Source organism: Pan troglodytes, chromosome 6 (assembly GCF_028858775.2).
Source record: "Pan troglodytes isolate AG18354 chromosome 6, NHGRI_mPanTro3-v2.0_pri, whole genome shotgun sequence".
Lineage (NCBI taxonomy): Eukaryota > Metazoa > Chordata > Mammalia > Primates > Hominidae > Pan > Pan troglodytes.
In genome coordinates, this window is record NC_072404.2 from 137801481 (window position 1) to 137821351 (window position 19871).

General features: G+C 37.5%; 1 protein-coding gene across 11 annotated transcripts in view; it reads right to left on the reverse strand.

The window, feature by feature from the left end:
• Window positions 1–19871, reverse strand: part of CADPS2 (calcium dependent secretion activator 2) — a 567091-nt gene that overhangs the window by 72436 nt on the left and 474784 nt on the right. For 7 of the 11 annotated variants that reach the window (XM_054687681.2, XM_054687675.2, XM_054687678.2 and 4 more), the window contains 3 exons: window positions 15743–15899; window positions 1686–1827; window positions 1441–1560 (listed from right to left, as the gene is read on the reverse strand). In XM_054687681.2, coding sequence (XP_054543656.1) covers window positions 1441–1560; window positions 1686–1827; window positions 15743–15899 — 419 coding nt within the window. The remainder of the gene's footprint in view (window positions 1–1440; window positions 1561–1685; window positions 1828–15742; window positions 15900–19871) is intronic. The other 4 variants (XM_009454114.5, XM_001146755.6, XM_054687679.2 and 1 more) reach the window with 1 other exon arrangement.

Sequence of the window (19871 nt, forward strand, 5' to 3'; positions counted from 1 at the left end):
TTTCTTTTCTTGATTGTGTGCATACCTGACTGGGTGTGGATTTGCAGTTGGTGGTGGGATAGGTAGAAAAGTAGCAAGTTCTTAAACACAACGTTCTATGACAGCAGAACAAATTAATGATAGGAGTGAGGAATTTGTAGTCAAACGAACCTGGGTTCAAATTTTGCCTCTGTCACTTATTTGCTGTGAGATATTGGGTAAGTTTGGTTTCTTAGTTTCTTTATGACTTAGTTTCCTTAACTGTAAAATGGGGATAATGATATGAGGTTGTTATAAAGATTAAATGAGATAAATAACTTGGCACTGTACTGGAAACATAGTAAATTCTCAATAAATGGAAGCTATTTTTCTTCCTCTCATGATTATTCTTTCTAGTTGATTTCATATGAGATCTTGGGCAAAGCAGGTAACTGCCCGAGTTTTCCCATTTGTAAACTAGTACTATTACTTGGTTCTGATCGCTGTGAGGCTCATAGTTTTAAAAACTATACCATTATAAATTATAATGATGATGCCTGATGATAGTAATAATAACAAAAACAACAATGTAGAGTAGTAGTAATTATCATTTACTGGGTGCCTACGATATGCCAATAGTACTAATAATTTACTGAGAGCCTAGGATATGCCTCAATGCAGTTTTTTTTTTTAAATCATCACAAAAACATCTTTCACTTAGGTGTCATAATTGTTTTAGAGTTGAGAAAAAAACTCAGGCTAAGAAGGATTTACAATTAATAAGCTAAGATCTAAATTCAGAACTGATCAATTTAAAAGCCCATTCCTGTTCACTTCAGTGGTTCTTAGTTGCTGATTCTGCAATAGGCAAGCTCATCATGATGTGAAGTTAATAAATATGGTTTTTGATGATATAAAGACTATTTAAAAATACCAAGATGTACCAACTATATAATAAAAGAACAAAAGAAGAACTCCCTGGTTTTGGTAATGAAAGGGCCTGCATGATGCAGTACTGTTTTTTAAAAGCTGAGACTAAGATAAAAATAGAAAAATATTATATTCTTGAAACCATTCTTCCAAAGGTTTTCTACTTGCACAAGATAAGTCATCTGGGCAGTAATAAAGCTGGAGCTAAGAATCCTCAAAATGCTTTGTATACATAAGGAGAACTCTGGTTATTTTACTTAGGGTACAATGTCACCAAATGATTTACTTAGGGTAGAATGCCACCAAATTATTCCTGTCCCACAGATTATATATGAACTACATTAAACTAGTGTGTTTTTTCTTTTTAATTGACATTATTCATCACAGATATGCTAAGCTTAGCTTACTAGCTTAAAAAACTCAAATAAAAAACAACAGTATTCCTCAACCAACGATGATAAATGCCATGCAGTCTAAACACATCTGCGCAGAACACAGCCCAGGCCATGCACCAGCTAACACATCACCAGGAAATAAGTGAGGAATACACACGTGGACTCATATAAAGAAGGCATCCACGAAGCAGTAGAAATGTTAGGAATCTGTGGAAGATTAAGAGGCAGACTTGGAACTTTTGGAAGAGCTACATTGGGAAGACTGTTGGCGATATTCCTGTAAAGAAACAAACAACGTGGGAAGGGACCACCATAAGCGATAACTACAGATGGCCATGTGTAAAGTCATAAGGTCAGGGTTGAAGAGGCAGGTGCTCTACGGACACTAGGTAAGATACCTACTTGACAGGCTGCCATGTCTCCTGCTCAAAACCTCTGTGAATTGACTGGGCGATGGAAGACTCCATGAGATCCACATAGCGGACAACCAAGGGTACAAAGATTTCTTGCAAGTGTTTGTGAAATTTTCCATTACACAAAAGTGCTGAAATAGCCAAGCAGAAACAGTGTTTGTCAGAGGGATAATATCAGACATTTGGAAAATATGGGCCAAAAAAACATGTTTTCTGAGAGAGTCTGACACAGAAGAACTGATAAAATGCAGATGAGAGTAGATCATATCCCCCATATTGAATATCGTATCATGGAAATTGATCAAAAAGTATAATTAGCCTTCTATATATGGCTGTCAAAACACAAATAGATTATATCTCTCTAAAATTCTCCTGGCAGGTGGTATGTTTTTATTTTCTAAGAGGTTTAACACATAGGCACATGACCACTCGCTGGAAATTCAAGGGAGCTGCCAGCTCCCCTGAAGGTCCTGACACATGTAAATACAGCAATTAAGCAGAGTTACAATCTCTGTGCTATGCTGTGTATCACAGAGGAGCTAAACCTTCTCAATTCTAAGAGGTAAGCTTGATGACTTGTAAAAGCTATTCTTGTTCACTAGGAGGGTGTCTGTGGGTTTGGGAATATCTATTTTGATTCATGAACATTATAGTTATATGTGGATTTTCTTTTTAGTCATTCAATTTTGCATATCTGTATTTAAAAACAGCACATGACATGGATTTTTTAGGTTTCCATTTGTCTTTAATAAATGGTAGTACGGAACATCCTACCTAAAGTAGTGACAGAAATCTTAGAATTTGTGCTACAAGGCTGCTGGGCAAGGTACATTCACCTTTTTCAGGCGATGAATGTTTTCTACGCAGATGATACAATTTTCTTAAAATATAGGTGAGTATATGCCTAAGTTTCACCATTAAAAAATAGAGAATCTATACGAAAACAGTAATGCTAAGTAATATTTAATAAAGACTTTATTTTAGATGACAGTACTATAGATTGTAAATATTTCTCAAAGAACATGTCCTAAGCTCCATTGTGGCCCTCAAAGTGAAAATGTGCTGATTTAAAAATATACTCTGTGGTCAGGAAAGGTATTCCTGAAGAGACAGAAGAACCTTCCATGGAAGACTTAAAGGGGAGGTTTCCAGGTAGAGGGAACAGCTAGCAAACAAGTTTTGGGGAGGAATAAGCTTGGGTCTTTGCAGAAAGATGAAAGGCCAGGGTAACTGCAATATAGACTGAGGGAGGGGGAGGGGCAGCCCATGGCAGGGTCTAGATCCTAGGACTGAGTAAGGAGTGTTGCTCTTAGTGGGTGTGATGGGAAGCTTTATGATGCTTATGATTATGCAGAGGAGTGACATGATATGATCTCTCTGGCTGCTGTGTGGAAATGGAGTAGGTAGCCAGGGGTGAAAACAGAGAAAAAGGTTAATACTCAGTTGTTTACTGCAATAGACTAGGTAAAGGATGATAGTGTCTTTGACTAGGGTGAAGAGGTAGAAGCTGGGGAAAAGTTAGTAATCTCATTCACTTTTATGGATTTGAATAGCTATATATGCTTATAGTTACTAAATCTAATTACTAGCAACTTCAATAGCAGTGTCTTATAAAATATTCACTATGACAACTTCCCACATTATCTTCTTCAGAGCAAAAACATCCCAAAAGCTTAATAGTGTTTTAGCTCTTGTCAAAGTACATGATGTTTATCACTGTGGCATGTATATGAAGATGGCTTCGATATGTTACTTTATGCGTTTCTGAAATTTCTCTGAGGCTGGACAACTACAGGCACATAAATTGGTGGGGGAAGTAATTCTAAACACAGAAGGAAATATAACAGATTTTTTTTTCTACCTCTAATTGATATGGGTTAGTATTTTTTGTGGTTAAATACTCTTTTCCCAGCTCAGCTATATGCTAAAACATTTCCCATTAAATTGTGAACAATAATCATATTTAATGATAGGTGTCTTATTTAGGAGACTAATGTTATCTTAATGATGTTTTCATTAGCACACTGAAAGAAGCTTTATTTATTCCTGGAGATTCAATCATCGAGCTAGAAGGTACTATAGCTCAAATAATTCAGTTACTTTTATCAAATGCCACCTAAATAAGCATGCTAAACTTTAAGGATAAAATATTCTCACTCAAACCATCTAATTCACTGTAATATGCAAATTAAAAAATATACTGATATCTGAATTTATTGGGTCTCTACTTAAGAACTCTCATTCTCTTCTTCCTCCTCCTCATCCCTAGCATATCTGGAGTACCAAGCACTATGTGAAGTCCTATATGTGCCTTATCTCATTTAATCATCACAGAAACTCTACGAGGGAGGAATTTTATTTTTTTTTTTGAGATGGAGTCTTGCTCTTGTTGCCCAGGCTGGAGTGCAATGGCACGATCTTGGCTCACTGCAACCTCTGCCTCCTGGGTTTAAGCAATTCTCCTGCCTCAGCCTCCCGAGTAGCTGGGATTACAGGCACATGCCACCATGCCCAGCTAATTTTTGTATTTTTGGTAGAGACAGGGTTTCTCCATGTTGGTTAGGCTGGTCTCGAGCTCCCGACCTCAGGTGATCCACCTGCCTCGGCTTCCCAAAATGCTGGGATTACAGGTGTGAGCTACTGCGCCTGGCTAGAACTATTTTTTTAAACTTATCAATAAGGTAACTGAGGCATAGAGAGTTTAAGATACTTGTTTAAGATCATTTAGTCATTAGTAGAACCAGGATTTGATAGAAAAACTCCTTGTTAACCTCTGTAAAACTACCATTCCTCACTCTGACAACCAATTAGTCATCAAGACTGGTGTATTTTATATCCTTAATATCTTTCAGTAAGTTACCGTGCTCTCTTCATCACCACTGCTGTTGCAATAGTCCAGCCCTCTCATCTCCTGTCCTGATTAATGCAATAATAACCTAACTGGTCTTTAGGATCCTAATATTTCCTCTGCCAATCCATCTTCTCAAAATCATAAGCAGAGGGGCCTGCTGAAATATGAAACTAAGAATGTCACTCCTAAAGATGATAATCCTTTAGTGGATCATTATGACAAGCTTCAAAAGCCTGAGCATGGTATGAAAGCTTTCCAAGACCTGTCTACAAGTTACTTCTCCAGCTCATTTCTGTTGCCTTACCTTTCATTTACTGTGATACAGTCATAATGACTTTCACGATTCAATATACACCTGCTCCTCAAATCCTTTCTAGAAATGCTTCCTTCTGCTGTCCCCTTGCCCAATTACTGGCTTCTCTTGTTTACTCTCTACCCTGGACAGGTTTCCACTGTGGTTCTTGTCATACAAGTGTTCTTCTCCTGCTGACATATTTCTTGCTGACATATTTCTCGCTGCCTACAAGGATGTAAGGTTCTCAAGGCAGGAACTATGTCTGTATTCTAAGTTCCAGAAAAGTCCCTAGCTCAGAGCAAGTAATCAAATGTTTGTTGGATGAATGAATATTTGAATGCTAAGATTATTACATTATTATTGTATTAAATGGCACCTATAAAACCTATTGAGGCCTGTGTATACGCCTCATACTTTGTATAAAATATATAGCATTAAATAATACAGCTATAAGTTCTATTTTTAACCCATATGTACAAGATCATACTGCTAAAAATTCTAATGAATATAAAAGTTGGTTATTTTATGTTTCTTATTTTAATGAATGTGGCAAAGAAAGGATTTTCTCTGGTCAGTTATGAATCTTGACAGCAAATGATTATATCCTGCAGAATTTAAAGAAAATGAAGATTACCTATATTTCCTATGAACTACAAAAAATCTTAAATTCTAGCCAAAAGTTTGCTCAGAATTCAGCAAAGAGTTATTTTTTATTTGAAAAAAAAATCAAATTATAAACCCACATTTGAAAATTTTAGAAAATTGGCAGTATTATTTCATTGGTAATTAGAGAGAAAGGGGAAGGAGGGAGTGGGGGGAGAAATGGGGGAGACAAAGAGAAAATGATGGAGGGGAGAGGGAGAGGAGGGGTGGGGGAGGGACTAGAGGAGAAAGAAAGAGAAATACACAAAGAGGGGGAAAGAAAGGAAAGAGAATATTTGGTTTCCAAAGACAAGCTACAGAAATACACCCTACACTACACTTGTCTATGTAAATGTATGCTCCTTCCTTAGTTGTCCATATGGCAGCTTGCATTCCACTCCTATCAGACACTGTCAAAAGCCCCTCTTAATATGTAGCCTGAGGCATCAGAGTAAGTGCTTCTATCTTCTCCATATGGTTTAATAAGGATAGGTTATGATTTGGGGCTGTCACCTGTCCAAATCAAGCCTTTACAAAGCACCCATTACAACAGTTCATTGTAAGTGGCAAGTTCTTAATGCGGCCACATCCAAGAGCACTTCTGACACCATACTCAAGTATGAGAGAGTGAAAAGGGCTGCTCAGAATGAGTCTCAAAAAGTGATTACCGCCTGAGGGGAAAGCCAGCACCTATTTTTCAGATAAAAAAATAACTTTTTTCCCAAAAAGATTCCATGTTTCCAAATATCACCTTGTTAGAAAATAATGAGGCATCGATGACATCGAGCCCTATGGTACAATTAGAAATGGCAAAAAGAAAACAAATGGCTTAAATATAAGCTAAACTCAGGATGCAATATGCCCAATTATTTTGAAAATCCCCGATAATAAATTAGTGTTGATTATTTTCATACGAAAAAGCCTCTTACATTTACAAAAGTACTTGTCATAGGCTTTTAGTAGTAAGATTTCAACAGAGAATTTAAATTTAAACTATGATCCAATTAATAACAATTACTGAGACAATAATCACTGGGTAAAATAAAGAATAAGCAAATAAAAGAATTCGTATATTGTTTTTAGGGTAAAAATATGCTGCTGACTCTTGAACCCATATAATCCAATTTTATAGTGCTCATCCTCTTCCAATTAGCCAGCTTTAGTGGATTACTAGAAAGAATGATTTTTCTCCTCAAACTTCTCATTAGGCATTTCAGAAGGAAATGGGTAATTCATGACCAGCAAAACAAACAGACAATACAAACCACAATAAAATCAACAGACTTTGCCATAAAACAATTATTTAAGAGACTAAAAATTATATCAACCCTGAGCAATGCAAGCATAGTGCACTAAGAAAATTAATAAGTCGCTCTCCATGTTGACAAATGCATATAATGAAGACCTCCATCACAGAAACAGAAAATATGAATATGGGCTTCAGGAGAAAAGCCAGCAGAACTGCAGTCTAGAACAGCATTATGTAAAAGGAAAACACTCTTCTCTCTCTCTCTCTCTCCCGCTGCCCTCCCCAGCCCTCACCCCTTCCTCCCTCCCTGAGATTTAGGAATAGCACCCAGCTAAGAATCTGGCACATTAAGTAGGCACTCAATAAATGTCTGATTATTGAATAAATATCAATAAAAATCTACCTCCTAAGAGAAACTCCAAGAACATCCCATTTAAGTAGACTAGGAAACACACTGGATTCTATTGTCCTTTTAATTAAAAATTTGATAAGTAATTTTATATTTGGTAATATTAATGTATACATTAACTAGTATAATAATCCCTAAAACCATACCCAGTTCTTCCTTTTCCCTTGGGGCACTTGCTAATATATATTTATACACTTATACATCTACCTAGGGAGAGAAAGTGACAAGAAGTGATAGAACACAGCTGTTAAAATGTTTCTTACTTTTTGGGCAACAAATCCAAATTTAAAACTATAATGAAAAAATTTCATAGAACGGTACACATAATTTGAGTTATACTTCTACAATCTACTGCATCAAGTTATTTGTGTATATATGTGCGTATCCTCCACTAGATTTTATGTTTTTCAAGGGGAGGAATCATTTCTTATTTATCCATGTATTTGCAAGGGGCCTAGGATTTGTAAATTGTAGGCATTAGGCACTTGTTTCTTGTGAAACTAATTCAGAAAAGCTTAATTAACCGAAGCTTATAAGGCAAAGATAAGTAAAGAAGTCTTACGGTCCAGCAGTCCTCATGCTGTTTTTTAAATGAAATTACGTAATATTAAAGGCAAATAGAAAAGTCTGTAATTTTACTCAAGCTATGCATAGCCTTCTAATCTCTGAGTTAATGTCCCACAATACTTGCCCCATCAATGGGAATGATTGAGTACAGCTATATCATGATCGATAACTCTCTCAAGGGTGGGTTTCTTTTTTTTCTTTTTTTTGAGAAGGAGTCTCGCTCTGTCACCCAGGCTGGAGTGCAGTGGCGCGATCTCGGCTCACTGCAAGCTCCGCCTCCCGGGTTCACGCCATTCTCCTGCCTCAGCCTCCCGTGTAGCTGGGACTACAGGCGCCCGCCACTACGCCCGGCTAACTTTTTGTATTTTTAGTAGAGACGGGGTTTCACCGTGGTCTCGATCTCCTGACCTCGTGATCCGTCCGCCTCCGCCTCTGCCTCCCAAAGTGCTGGGATTACAGGCGTGAGCCACCGTGCCCGGCCAAGGGTGGGTTTCTTGATGCCCATGGTTTTCAGAAGTTACAGGTGTTCCTGTTAATCTGTTACAAGAAACACACTGGCATTTTAGAATAGGTGATTATCTTTAAGCCACTAAACCCTATGAAAATATAAAAAGCAGATTAAAATTTTTAAAAAGTCTACAAGTAGGAAAGAAACTAGAGCAGGCAGGGCGCAGTGGCTCACGCCTGTAATCCCAGCACTTTGGGAGGCCGAGGCGGGTGGATCACTTGAGGTCAGGAGTTTGAGACCAGCTGGACCAACATGCAGAAACCCCATCTCTACTAAAAATACAAAAAATTAGCTGGGTGTGGTGGTGCATGCCTGTAATCCCAGCTACTTGGGAGGCTGAGGCAGGAGAATTGCTTGAATCTGGGAGGCGGAGGTTGTGGTCAGCCAAGATCACGCCATTGCACTCCAGCCTGGGCAATAAGAGCAAAACTCCATCTCAAAAAACAAAACAAAAACAAAAACAAAATAAAACTAAACAAAAAAATAAAAAAAAAGAAATTAGAACAGTACTGTGGAATTCAACTGAGGGGAAAAAGGTAGTGACTCCTTGCTTTTATTTCATTTACCATACTGGTCAGTAAAACAAATTCTGACACACCATTTTGAATCCAATCAACTCTGGGGATTAGAGTTAAATACATTCTCACATTTTGGCCCTTATTTCATCATTTGTAAAGTGCATACTTATAAAACTAAGCTGGCACGCACAGATTTGCTGCAATCTAGATGTTATACCCTTTCTGCATTGTCCCTGGTTTATGTATATCCAGATATATCTATAAACACCAATTCGTGAATTTCAGATGAACAGCTCATTTAAGCACTTGAAAGAGAATAACACGCAGGTGTCAGCCTTCCATATTTCAAAGCTTGAAGATTAACCTAATATACAATATGGTGACCTAACAGTCCTTCATTTGAAAGAAATCTGAAAAATAATCTCTGATACAGCCTAAGTGTGAGAATAACCCAGCAGGATTTCCACCTCTTCATTTCTTAATGAGTTTTTTGATAATGAGAGGTGACTTTGCCAGTCACTCTGGGCTCTATTATGGCTAATTTGACTCCACTTCACTCTCCTTGTTAATTATTAACACTAGCCTTTTTATCCTCATGAGACCACATTCCAATTTTTCCTTTTTCGATTTTTATGAGCCCATCTTTACGAAGGTGAAAGTCTTCAAGAATAGGTTTTCACTTAGTGTAGAGCAGGAACATTTATTATTCGTTTAGGCAGAGATGCTGTGACATTGATTATATAAGCACGGGTGTTCTTTGGGATGACTTTAATGTGCTAGCAATGTGAAAAGGCTGTTAATTAAAGAAGCAGCACCGTGGTATTTTTCAGTTGGGAACCAGTTCCCAATAGAATGGTCATTTGCCACTTGCTAGCATATCCACAGATTAAAAGGTGACTAGCTCCAAGGGTTTGCCTTTCAGTAGTGCTGAAAGAAATGATTTGTGCCATTTGCAGATGGCTTTCATTTGTCAGAAGCAGTCACTTGCCTTATCTATTATTGACAGAACAACTATGGAAATAGTGTGCAAGGGTAGAATCTATTTGTACTAGCTTTATAGTCACTCAGTATCATTGAACCATTGTGCCAATTACTTCATTATGAAAACATTTATCTTCCCTCAATTTGAATACATCTCTCTTTCAAAATTGTTTCCTTAGATACCACTTAAACTGATTGCCCATTAAATTACCTCTTTAGTAGGGGAGTAGATTGGGGTAGATGAAGGCAGGGTAGAGAGCGAAGTGAGAGCTTGGTCTTTTTTGGCCAGAAATGGAAGCTGACTTTGTTTTCATCATCAGTCTTGCTCTGGGAGTCAGTGAGTGAGTCTGTGAGGGGTGGGACATTGGGGACGGTTGCTAAAATTGTGGTGCAGCTGGTGCTCTTCCCTTGAGGAAAACTGCATTTAATCTCCAAGGGTTCTCCACATTTCATCTCCAAGGGTTCTCCAAGCTATGACTTTCTCTAATCATGGCTAACTGTAAGGAAAGGCACACACCCCAGATGTTTTTTATTTTTTTCTCCTTAAAATAGAAACCGAATTTGCTGTCTTGAACCTTCCCTCACTAATTAGTTCAGTCTCTAGAAGTCTTGTCACAGATGGTTCCTAACATACATGCTGAGACCACACATACCTTTATCTGATCCTTTCTGTACTCTTTAACCAACTCCTTTCCTCTGCCCCCCACAACACAACGCCCTTATAAATATTTCCTCATTAAAAAATAAAAGTTCAAGGACTCTCTTGTCTTCCTTAAAAAGATTATATTATTTTATAAATGCCCAGAATCTGCTTTTTATACAGTGAAATGAGACTGAACTGGAGACCCAGTACTCAGGCTCTGACTCATCTCTGTCCTTAACTCCCTGCTGTCAAGCCCCCCGCCTGAGTTCCTGCCTCTAGGCATTAGGTTTCCACAGCTAGAAAATGAAGAGTTTTGTTTAAGATCCCTTCCATACTCCAAAAGATAAAAAACTATTTTTAAACATCGAAGCATACAAATTTTAATCTAAGGAAGATAAGAAACCAATTAGGACGACTGAATTATTCATGAACCACCCCCCAACTCAGCTATAAAGTTTTCAAGCCACTAATTAAGTACAAATTCTAACTAATGTCTCCATCAGTTTGAGAGGTCTTAGTAATTTTAAATTTTGGGAAAGCAAACATAAATATGCAACATTATTAGTAATAAATCACAAACTGTTTAAAAATCTAAATATAATTAGCAGCCTATTTTGTGTAACGCACAAACACACAGACTGATGCCGATGTAAGCAAGCACTGTTTTTCAACAAATTAACTCCCTTCCTAATATTGGACATTCAGAGCTCTCTGTCCTATTACCTTTGGCTAGTTAAAGTTGTAATTATTTCGAATTTAGACAATAACTCTAATTGGGTCAACATGGTAAAAACTGTAATGCCATGGCCGCAATGTAAGAATTTCTTTTTCTTTCAAGGGGTACTAAAAGAATAGAAGTTCAATATTTTCCCGTAGTTTTCCAAAAGGACAATTTGGGGGCAGCTGCAGGTTGACATTAAACATTTGAATTGAATTCACTAAATAACTCAGTATCTAAGGAATGTAATAAAACAAACACACAATTATTAACAATGGTCTTCAGTATCACCAAGGGTGATATTAATAGCTGGAAGAATTATGTTTTATCAGCTACTCAGTGGTATTGATTTTGGATGGAAACTTGTGAGTTTGGGGTAAAAGTCACTGCATTTTATTTCAGTTCCCCAGATCACACCACACTCTCAGTACCAAAAGGAAAGTATGACACTGGGGAACTTTTCTGTTTACCTCTCTACATGGAGGAGCTGTTTTTCTCAGAAATAATTGAGGTTTTCTAAAATCTGCAAATCACCATAAAATAAAAGCCAAGACCTAGACTTACCCTCAAAATTGAGTGCTCAAAAGAGATGAGTACTAAATGCTTCTCTGTTTTGACTGAGTACGGTACAACAAAATAACACAAGATGATATGTAGTCAATGTATAGAAATAGTTAAATCAGGAGAGAAATATAAAACATATTTAATATGTGAATTAAATATTTGTAAATATGATTGAAAATTACATTTTATAGTTATAATTATGAAAATTATGTAGTTTTATTACCCCACAAATTTACACTTGCATTGAAAAACCTCTTCTTAAAAATAAATATGAAAAAATATTAATTCATTGGAATTAATGATATTCCATTCATTGTAGATAAGTAATTCATTGTAGATAAGTAATTCCATTCATTGTAGATGAATGAATATTCCATTGTAGATGAATGGAATATCATCAAAAAATATTAATTCATTGTAGTAGAAGTTCTCCAACAAAACTTCCAAGAAATCCACAACATATTTTGTTTTCTCTATAAAATAAATTACAATATTTTGAATAAGTTAAAATATTCATCATCTTACCTAATTGCTTGATGGTGAACATTAATAATGCCTCATTTTTTAAATTATACTTAAAGTTTTAGGGTACATGTGCACAACGTGCAGGTTAGTAACATATGTATACATGTGCCATGCTGGTGTGCTGCACCCATTAACTCGTCATTTAACATCAGGTATATCTCCTAATGCTATCCCTCCCCACTCTCCCCACCCCACAACAGGCCCCAGTGTGTGATGTTCCCCTTCCTGTGTTCATGTGTTCTCATTGTTCAATTCCCACCTATGAGTGAGAATATGCGGTGTTTGGTTTTTTGTCCTTGTGACAGTTTGCTGAGAATGATGGTTTCCAGCTTCATCCATGTCCCTATAAAGGACATGAACTCATCATTTTTTAAGGCTGCATAGTATTCCATGGTGTATATGGGCCACATTTTCTTAATCCAGTCTATCATTGTTGGACATTTGGGTTGGTTCCAAGTCTTTGCTATTGTGAATAGTGCTGCAATAAACATACGTGTACATGTGTCTTTATAGCAGCATGATTTCTAATTCTTTGGATATATACCCAGTAATGCGATTGCTGAATCAAATAGTATTTCTAGTTCTAGGTCCCTGAGGAATCACCACACTGACTTCCACAATGGTTGAACTAGTTTACAGTCCCACCAACAGTGGAAAGGTGTTCCTATTTCTCCACATCCTCTCCAGCACCTGTTGTTTCTTGACTTTTTAATGATTACTATTCTAACTGGTGTGAGATGGTATCTCATTGTGGTTTTGATTTGCATTTCTCCGATGAATAATGCCTCATTTTAAAATAACCCCCAACATACATCTAAGTATGTTTGATTCGTGAGTTTTCATTCAAATAGAGAAAACAGTGTTAAAAAATATCTTACATATGGCCGGGCACAGTGGCTCATGCCTGTAATCCCAGCACTTTGGGAGGCCGAGGTGGGGGGATCACGAGGTCAGGAGATCGAGACCATCCCTGGCTAGCATGGCGAAACCCAGTCTCTACTAAAAATACAAAAAAATTAGCCAGGGGTGCGGTGGCGGGCGCCTGTGGAGGCGGAGCTTGCAGTGAGCCGAGATCGCATCATTGCACTCCAGCCTGGGCAACAGAGTGAGACTGCATCTCAAAACAAAACAAAACAAAACAAACAAACAAAAGTCTCAAAAACAAAAAACAAAAAAACAAAACAAAACAAAAATACCTTACTTACTTATTCTCATTTAGGGGACTTAATGCCTAATATATATACTTATTTTTGGCAGCCGGTTTACTGTTATACATTTGTCTTAAGATAATATTAAAAACCTGACTGTAATTTCATAGCAGAAAATGAATGATGACAGAAGATTGGGAAAGGAAGACAGTCATTCCACGTTGGCTAGCTGGCAGGAAGGAACCAAATTGGAACTTAAAAATTGGCTGAGGGCCAGGTGCAGTGGCTCACACATGTAATCCCAGCACTTTGGGAGGCTGAGATGGGTGGATCACTTGAGGTCAGGATTTTGAGACCAGTCTGGTGAACATGATGGAACCCCGTCTCTACCAAAAATATAAAAATTAGCTCTGCGTGGTGGTGCATGCCTGTAATCCCAGCTACTTGGGAGGCTGAGGCATGAGAATCGCTTGAACTTGGGAGGCCACTGGAAGTGCCACTGGGAGTGTCACTGCACTCCAGCCTGGGCGATGGAACAAGCTCTGTCTCAAACAAAACAAAACAAAAAACCTGGCTTAGGATAATTTGCAGAATGAATGATTCGCATATGGATAATTGCATGTGGTTTTATTAACAACCACTGAGAGCAGGCCTTATGGTTGAATCTAAGGTAGGAATTGTAAGCTTATAATAACATCTTTGGAAATGAAATGAAATTGGATAGGAGAATGAATAAGTAACAAAATCTACAGTATTTATCACGTGTTATATGTGAGTTATCATCTTATTTAATGCTCATTGACAATGACACTGTTGGTGCTATTGTTTTCCTTCTTTTATAGATATAGCACCTAGAGTTTGGAGAGGTTAAGCTATTGTCAAAGGTCAAGTAGTAAGTGACAGAGAGACGTGAATCTGTCTAGCACCAAAGCTCATGTTGTTAATTACTCTAACATGATGCCTCTCTTACTAGAACAGAGGTTTTTAACCTGGTGCCCTAAATTTAGGATGTCCATGGAAAGTACAATATTACAAATGATTTCATGTCTATGTGATTTCCCCCCCACCAGTTTTACCACAGACTCAAAGACGTGAACAACCAAAGGAAGTTAAGAAAGACTAGACTAGAGCCATGAACAAAACCAATAAAGATTTTTCTTTAAACAAAGACAACTACAAAAACATGAGTTTAGGTTTACAACCAGAAAGATATAGCAGTGGCCTTCTGGGATGAGAGCAGCAAAAACATGTGCAGTTTTAACATATAAAATGTTCTAAATAAAGTATAATAAAAAAAGTTCCAAATGTATTAACAGTGTGAAAAAGTTCCTTGGAGAGTCAGAGCAGACTTGGGCTGCAGGAAGACAGGGAAGAAGGAAGGAAAGCACCTCTCATTTGGGTCTGGGTTATTCAGGTCACATGGTGAGCACTGTGTTCTTCTGAGCACCACACTCCAGAAGAACACTGAGAAATGGAGTGAGGTCTATTCAGGGTAAGGTGATGAGAATGGCAATGGGCACGAAAACCCTATCGTGAGACAGAGTTGTTTTATATAGGAATAAAGAGTAGCAGAAGAAAATACATGACAGAAGACAACTGTTGCATTGATCAAAGAGAATGGGTCAGAACCAGAGGTTAGGAGGAGGCAGAGTTCACCTTGGTGCATCACGACAAGAATTTTATTCAGTAGGGAATTAGTGACTCCATGGTCACTTCAAGTGCTGAAACAAAGGTTGTCAGTGGTAACCAAACTTGAGACTAAATGAAACTTAAAAAAGCATCACAGGAAAGGCCTAGGAATCCGTATGTTAAAATCTTGATAAAAAACTGTTTTGTTTGCTAGAAGACCATCTACCAGAATGACTGTAAAATTTATTATTAAATTGAGAATAAAAGTATCAATAGAGAGCTTTTACATTCTCCTTAATTTCTAAATGTTGAATGAGCAAGTCATACCACACAGCAATATCTGCCTATCATCTGTACAAATGAACCAACTCTCAGGCCAGCAATATTACCGCAATGGACTTAAGCAGGAGCCTTAACATAACATGATTTCTACAATAATGAATTATTAAGGTCTTTCAGAGATGTAAATGTTCTCAAGTACTTTAGAAATGCCGGCCTTTGAAGATTTTCAGATTCATAAGGTACAATAAAGTTCATAAAGAAGGGTGCCTAGGTTATCAGACTTCAGTGAAGGTAGGAGGATGCAAATGAGAGCACCTTCAGAGCCCATTGGAGTGTGGGAGTCTCCCCAGGCTCCCTTAGTCTCTGGCCTGACATAATCGGGCAGGCTGAGCAAACCTAAATGTTACCCATGCGAACTCTTGTCAGGCCGGTGCGAGGGCACAGTAAAAATACATTCGCATTCAACATTCTCCCACCCCTCCCCATTTCACATATGAAAGAAAACGCAAATGCTCACTGTCATTTCGGAGGAAATTATTAAGCAGTTGGAAAAGAGGAAAACTATCCCAGGAGTCTTGTGGTTGAGCCTCTAGTGCAGTGTCCATATCCACTGTAAATAAAGCCCAAAATTTCTCTGCATGTTCAGCCAATAAATCAGGCCACCAGGCAAATGCCTACAAAAGGATAAAAACATAAAGGAGAGAAGTAGATTACTTTTTAGAAACATGCACAAGTACTGTGCCAGTTGAAAATATTTTATAACATGTCTTAGTTTCACAAACAGGTATGATAAACAAAATATAATAGTTTTTAACCTGAGAAAAATTTTATAGGTACACATTAAAATCATACATTTGGCACTGATGAATGAAATAGAAAATAGAATTAAAATGTACAAGGACATTTATTCCTTTATAAAAGAAATACACGATTAGTTTACAACATTTAGAACATATATAAAACAAAAAAGAAAAATTATTTGTATCTCATAATTTAAACATATCTATTCTGAATTTTTTGGTGTATTTACTTCCAATATTTCTTTTTTTTTCTGTGAATAGAAACATTAAAACATTTGGTATTACACTTTATAAGATTTTCCTGTGATTTCACTTTTAATATAATAGCATAATCTTCTACTATAAGGATATACTGTTATTTTTTTACCAATTACCCTATTAAAATGGCTGTTTTCAATTTTTTGCTATTCTCAATGATAGCGTAGTAAATATTTTTACATAAATATCTTTGAATATAGCACTGATTATTTCCTTAGGATAAACTTCTAATAATTACTGGATTAATGGGTATGCATTTTAGAGTCTTCACACATTGCAAATTGCTCTTTATGAAAAGTGTTTGCTCACATCCATTCTCCATTCAGCAGCCAGTCATCATTTCATTTATTTTTTTGAGACAGGGCCTCACTCTGTCACTTGGGCTGGAGTGCAGTGGGTTGATCTCAGCTCACTGCGACCTCTGCCTCCCAGCTTCAAGCAATTCTCATCCCTCAGCCACCCAAGTAGCTGGGACCACAGATGTATGCCACCATGCCCAGCTAATGTTTTTGTATTTTTAGGAGAAACGGGGTTTTGCTATGTTGGCCAGGCTGGTCTCCAACTCCTGGCCTCAAGTGATCTGCCGGCCTTGGCCTCTCAGAGTGCTGAGATTACTGGCGTAAGCCACGGCACCTGGCTTCAAATATGAATTGGATTATAACAGGAAGATACAAACCACAAAAAAGGGGATTGCAAAATTTTGACACACTATTTTCTTAAGAACTTTCCATGTTTATAAAAATTTCATGTTTCACATTTATAGTAAATATGGCCTTAAAATAACAGATATAAAATAATAATCAGTAACTAAAAAGATTGCCATGTAATTAATTAGCAGATGGTAAAGGCTGACTTAAGGAAGAACAGTGTAGTATAAAATAATAGATTTGAGAGTTGGGGACATTTTAATGCCTGGCTCAATGCTATGACCAATATATGAATGTGAAAACTGGTTGGGAATGGTATGTATGATGAAAATTGAGCATACTGTTTTTTGCATATATTACCTTTGAATATTTTTTGGTTAAATATGTGATAAAATGGGTATATGACATAACGTAAAAACACACAAAAAAGTATACATGATTTCATTACACAGATCTTGCGCCTATCTTTTGTAGCTATAGTGGTGACAAAAGAAGAACCTGAGATTCTCAACTCTGAGTAGAGCAGCACAGAAAAATGCAGTCCTGCAAAGAGACATTTTCAAAATCTCACTTCCAGTTCACAGCCAATATCTTTGCAAAAGGTTAAAATTAAGAAAATAACAGTCATGTTAGTTCAGGTTGTTTCAGGACTCTGAGAAAAATTCCTAAAGGTCTTCTTAAAGTTAACTTGGAAGACAGAGCCAGGATGAGGAATGAAATAAAATGGAATACACTTTTTTTTTTTTTCAAAACAGCTTCAGGTTGGCAAGATTTTGCCATCAACTGGAAAATTTCATTGTTTTGCAGAAGTATATATTTATATCTCAAGTTGTACTCCTGATGATGCTATTCTTAATGAATGTAAGCCAATCTGTGATGAATGCCTCTTCTCCTAATGATGGCTAAAGAACGCTTTAAGCAATCACTGTCTTTGAAAAATGAAAGCAACAGTTGCAGTTATTTTGAGAATACAGGGTCTTGTCTACAACCTGTCCCCTTCTCTTTCTTGCCATCCCACCCTGGGTTGGTAGGAAGATGAGGGGCTGTATAATTCCCTCCCTAGGGTATTACTTCCTGTGGGGTGGCTGAGGTTCAACAGCATCAAGGTCTCCACAAGGGAGGAGAAAACCTCCCTCAGAAATGCATCCATCTACAGGGTACTAAACAGAAGTCATGATTATCTGGGTTACAGTTCTTTTGGCTTTAATGCTAAGCCACTAATTAGTGTAAATGAGATGGAAGAGGCAGAAGGCAATGTTTAATTTGCTTAAGAGGGAAATATAAAACAAACCTTGATTTTAAGTCCTTCAGCTTAAAAAACTTACTACTGGCAGGGTGCGGTGGCTCACAAGTATAATCCCAGCACTTTGGGAGGCAGAGGAGGGCGGATTACCTGAGGTCAGGAGCTCGAGACCAGCCTGGCCAACATGGGGAAACCCCGTCTCTACTAAAAATACAAAAATGAGCTGGGGGTGGTGGTGTGCACCTGTAACCCCAGCTACTCAGGAGGCTGAGATAGGAGAATCGCTTGAACCCGGGAGGTGAAGGTTGCAGTAAGCCAAGATCGCGCCACTGCACTCCAGCCTGGGTGACAGAGCGAGACACTGTCTTAAAAAAAACAAAAACAAAAACAAAAAACTTATACAGGATTAATAATACAAATAAGCAATACAAATATGTGGCAAGTTGACAATACTTGGAAGCCTTTTTTTTTTTTTGTAGTAAATATAGTTTACAACAGTGGCAGGTAAAAATGAACCCTGAACCTAGAAGCAGAGTACTGAGCTTTTGAGCTTAGTGATGATACTTGAGTGATAACGGTCAAATCAGTTCACTGGGTGGATTCTCATTTATTTATCTGCAAATAGGCAATAACAATACTTGCCCTAACCTCTCCCAGTGTTGCTGTGAAAATCAAATAAATATAAAAGTTTATTGCTGTGCAAATGTAATAATTGACTACTGCAATCAGTAATTACAAATATGTGTTGACTACCGCAATCAGTAATTACAAATATGTGTTGAAATTCATATAAATCTTATGTGAGTTTATGTGTTTTAAAAATAATGTCCAACACAAATTAAATGGTGTTTATGTGCCAAGTACTGTTCTAAAGGTTTTATAAACATCATCTTACTTAATCCCCCAAACAATTATTTCAGGTAGATTGTACAATTATCCTTACTTTATAGGTTAGCAAACAGAGATTAAATAACTTGCCCAAAGTCATACAGTTGGTAGATAACAAAGCAATGATTGAATCTAAGTCAGCTGGAGCCTAGAGACCAAGTTCTTACACATACAGTGTCTTCTTAAGGGAGGCATATGGCACACTGCCTATCATCTCTCTCTCTCTCCATCCATCCATCCATCCATCTACCATCAGCAGATCAGACCACTGTTAGTATCTTTTGATTTATGGCCTGATTTCTTTATATCTTTTCTACTTTTTATTAAAACCTGAGGCCTTTGATTACTTTTTTTTTTTTGAGGTGGACTCTTGCTCTGTCGCCCAGGCTGGAGTGCAGTGGCACAATCTCGGCTCACTGCAACCTCTGCCTCCCAGGTTCAAGTGATTCTAATGCCTCAGCCTCCCAAGTATCTGGGATTACAGGTGCCCACCACCATGCCCAGCTAATTTTGTATTTTTAGTAGAGATGGGGTTTCGCCATGTTCGCCAGGCTGACCTTGAACTCCTGACTTCAGGTAATCCACCCGCCTCAGCCTCCCAAAGTGCTGGGATTACAGGTGTGAGCCACCGCACCTGGCCTTATTACTTTTGCCCTCAAAATATAATAAAAATTTATAACTTAAAACAAAAAAGGAGGATGGCTGCCTAAACGAGCAAAAACAGTGAGTCTGACTTTGAAATATATTTTGTGCCTATTTATTCCCCAAGACAAGATTAGTTTGCAATTCTGTACTTTGTTGATAATCCTA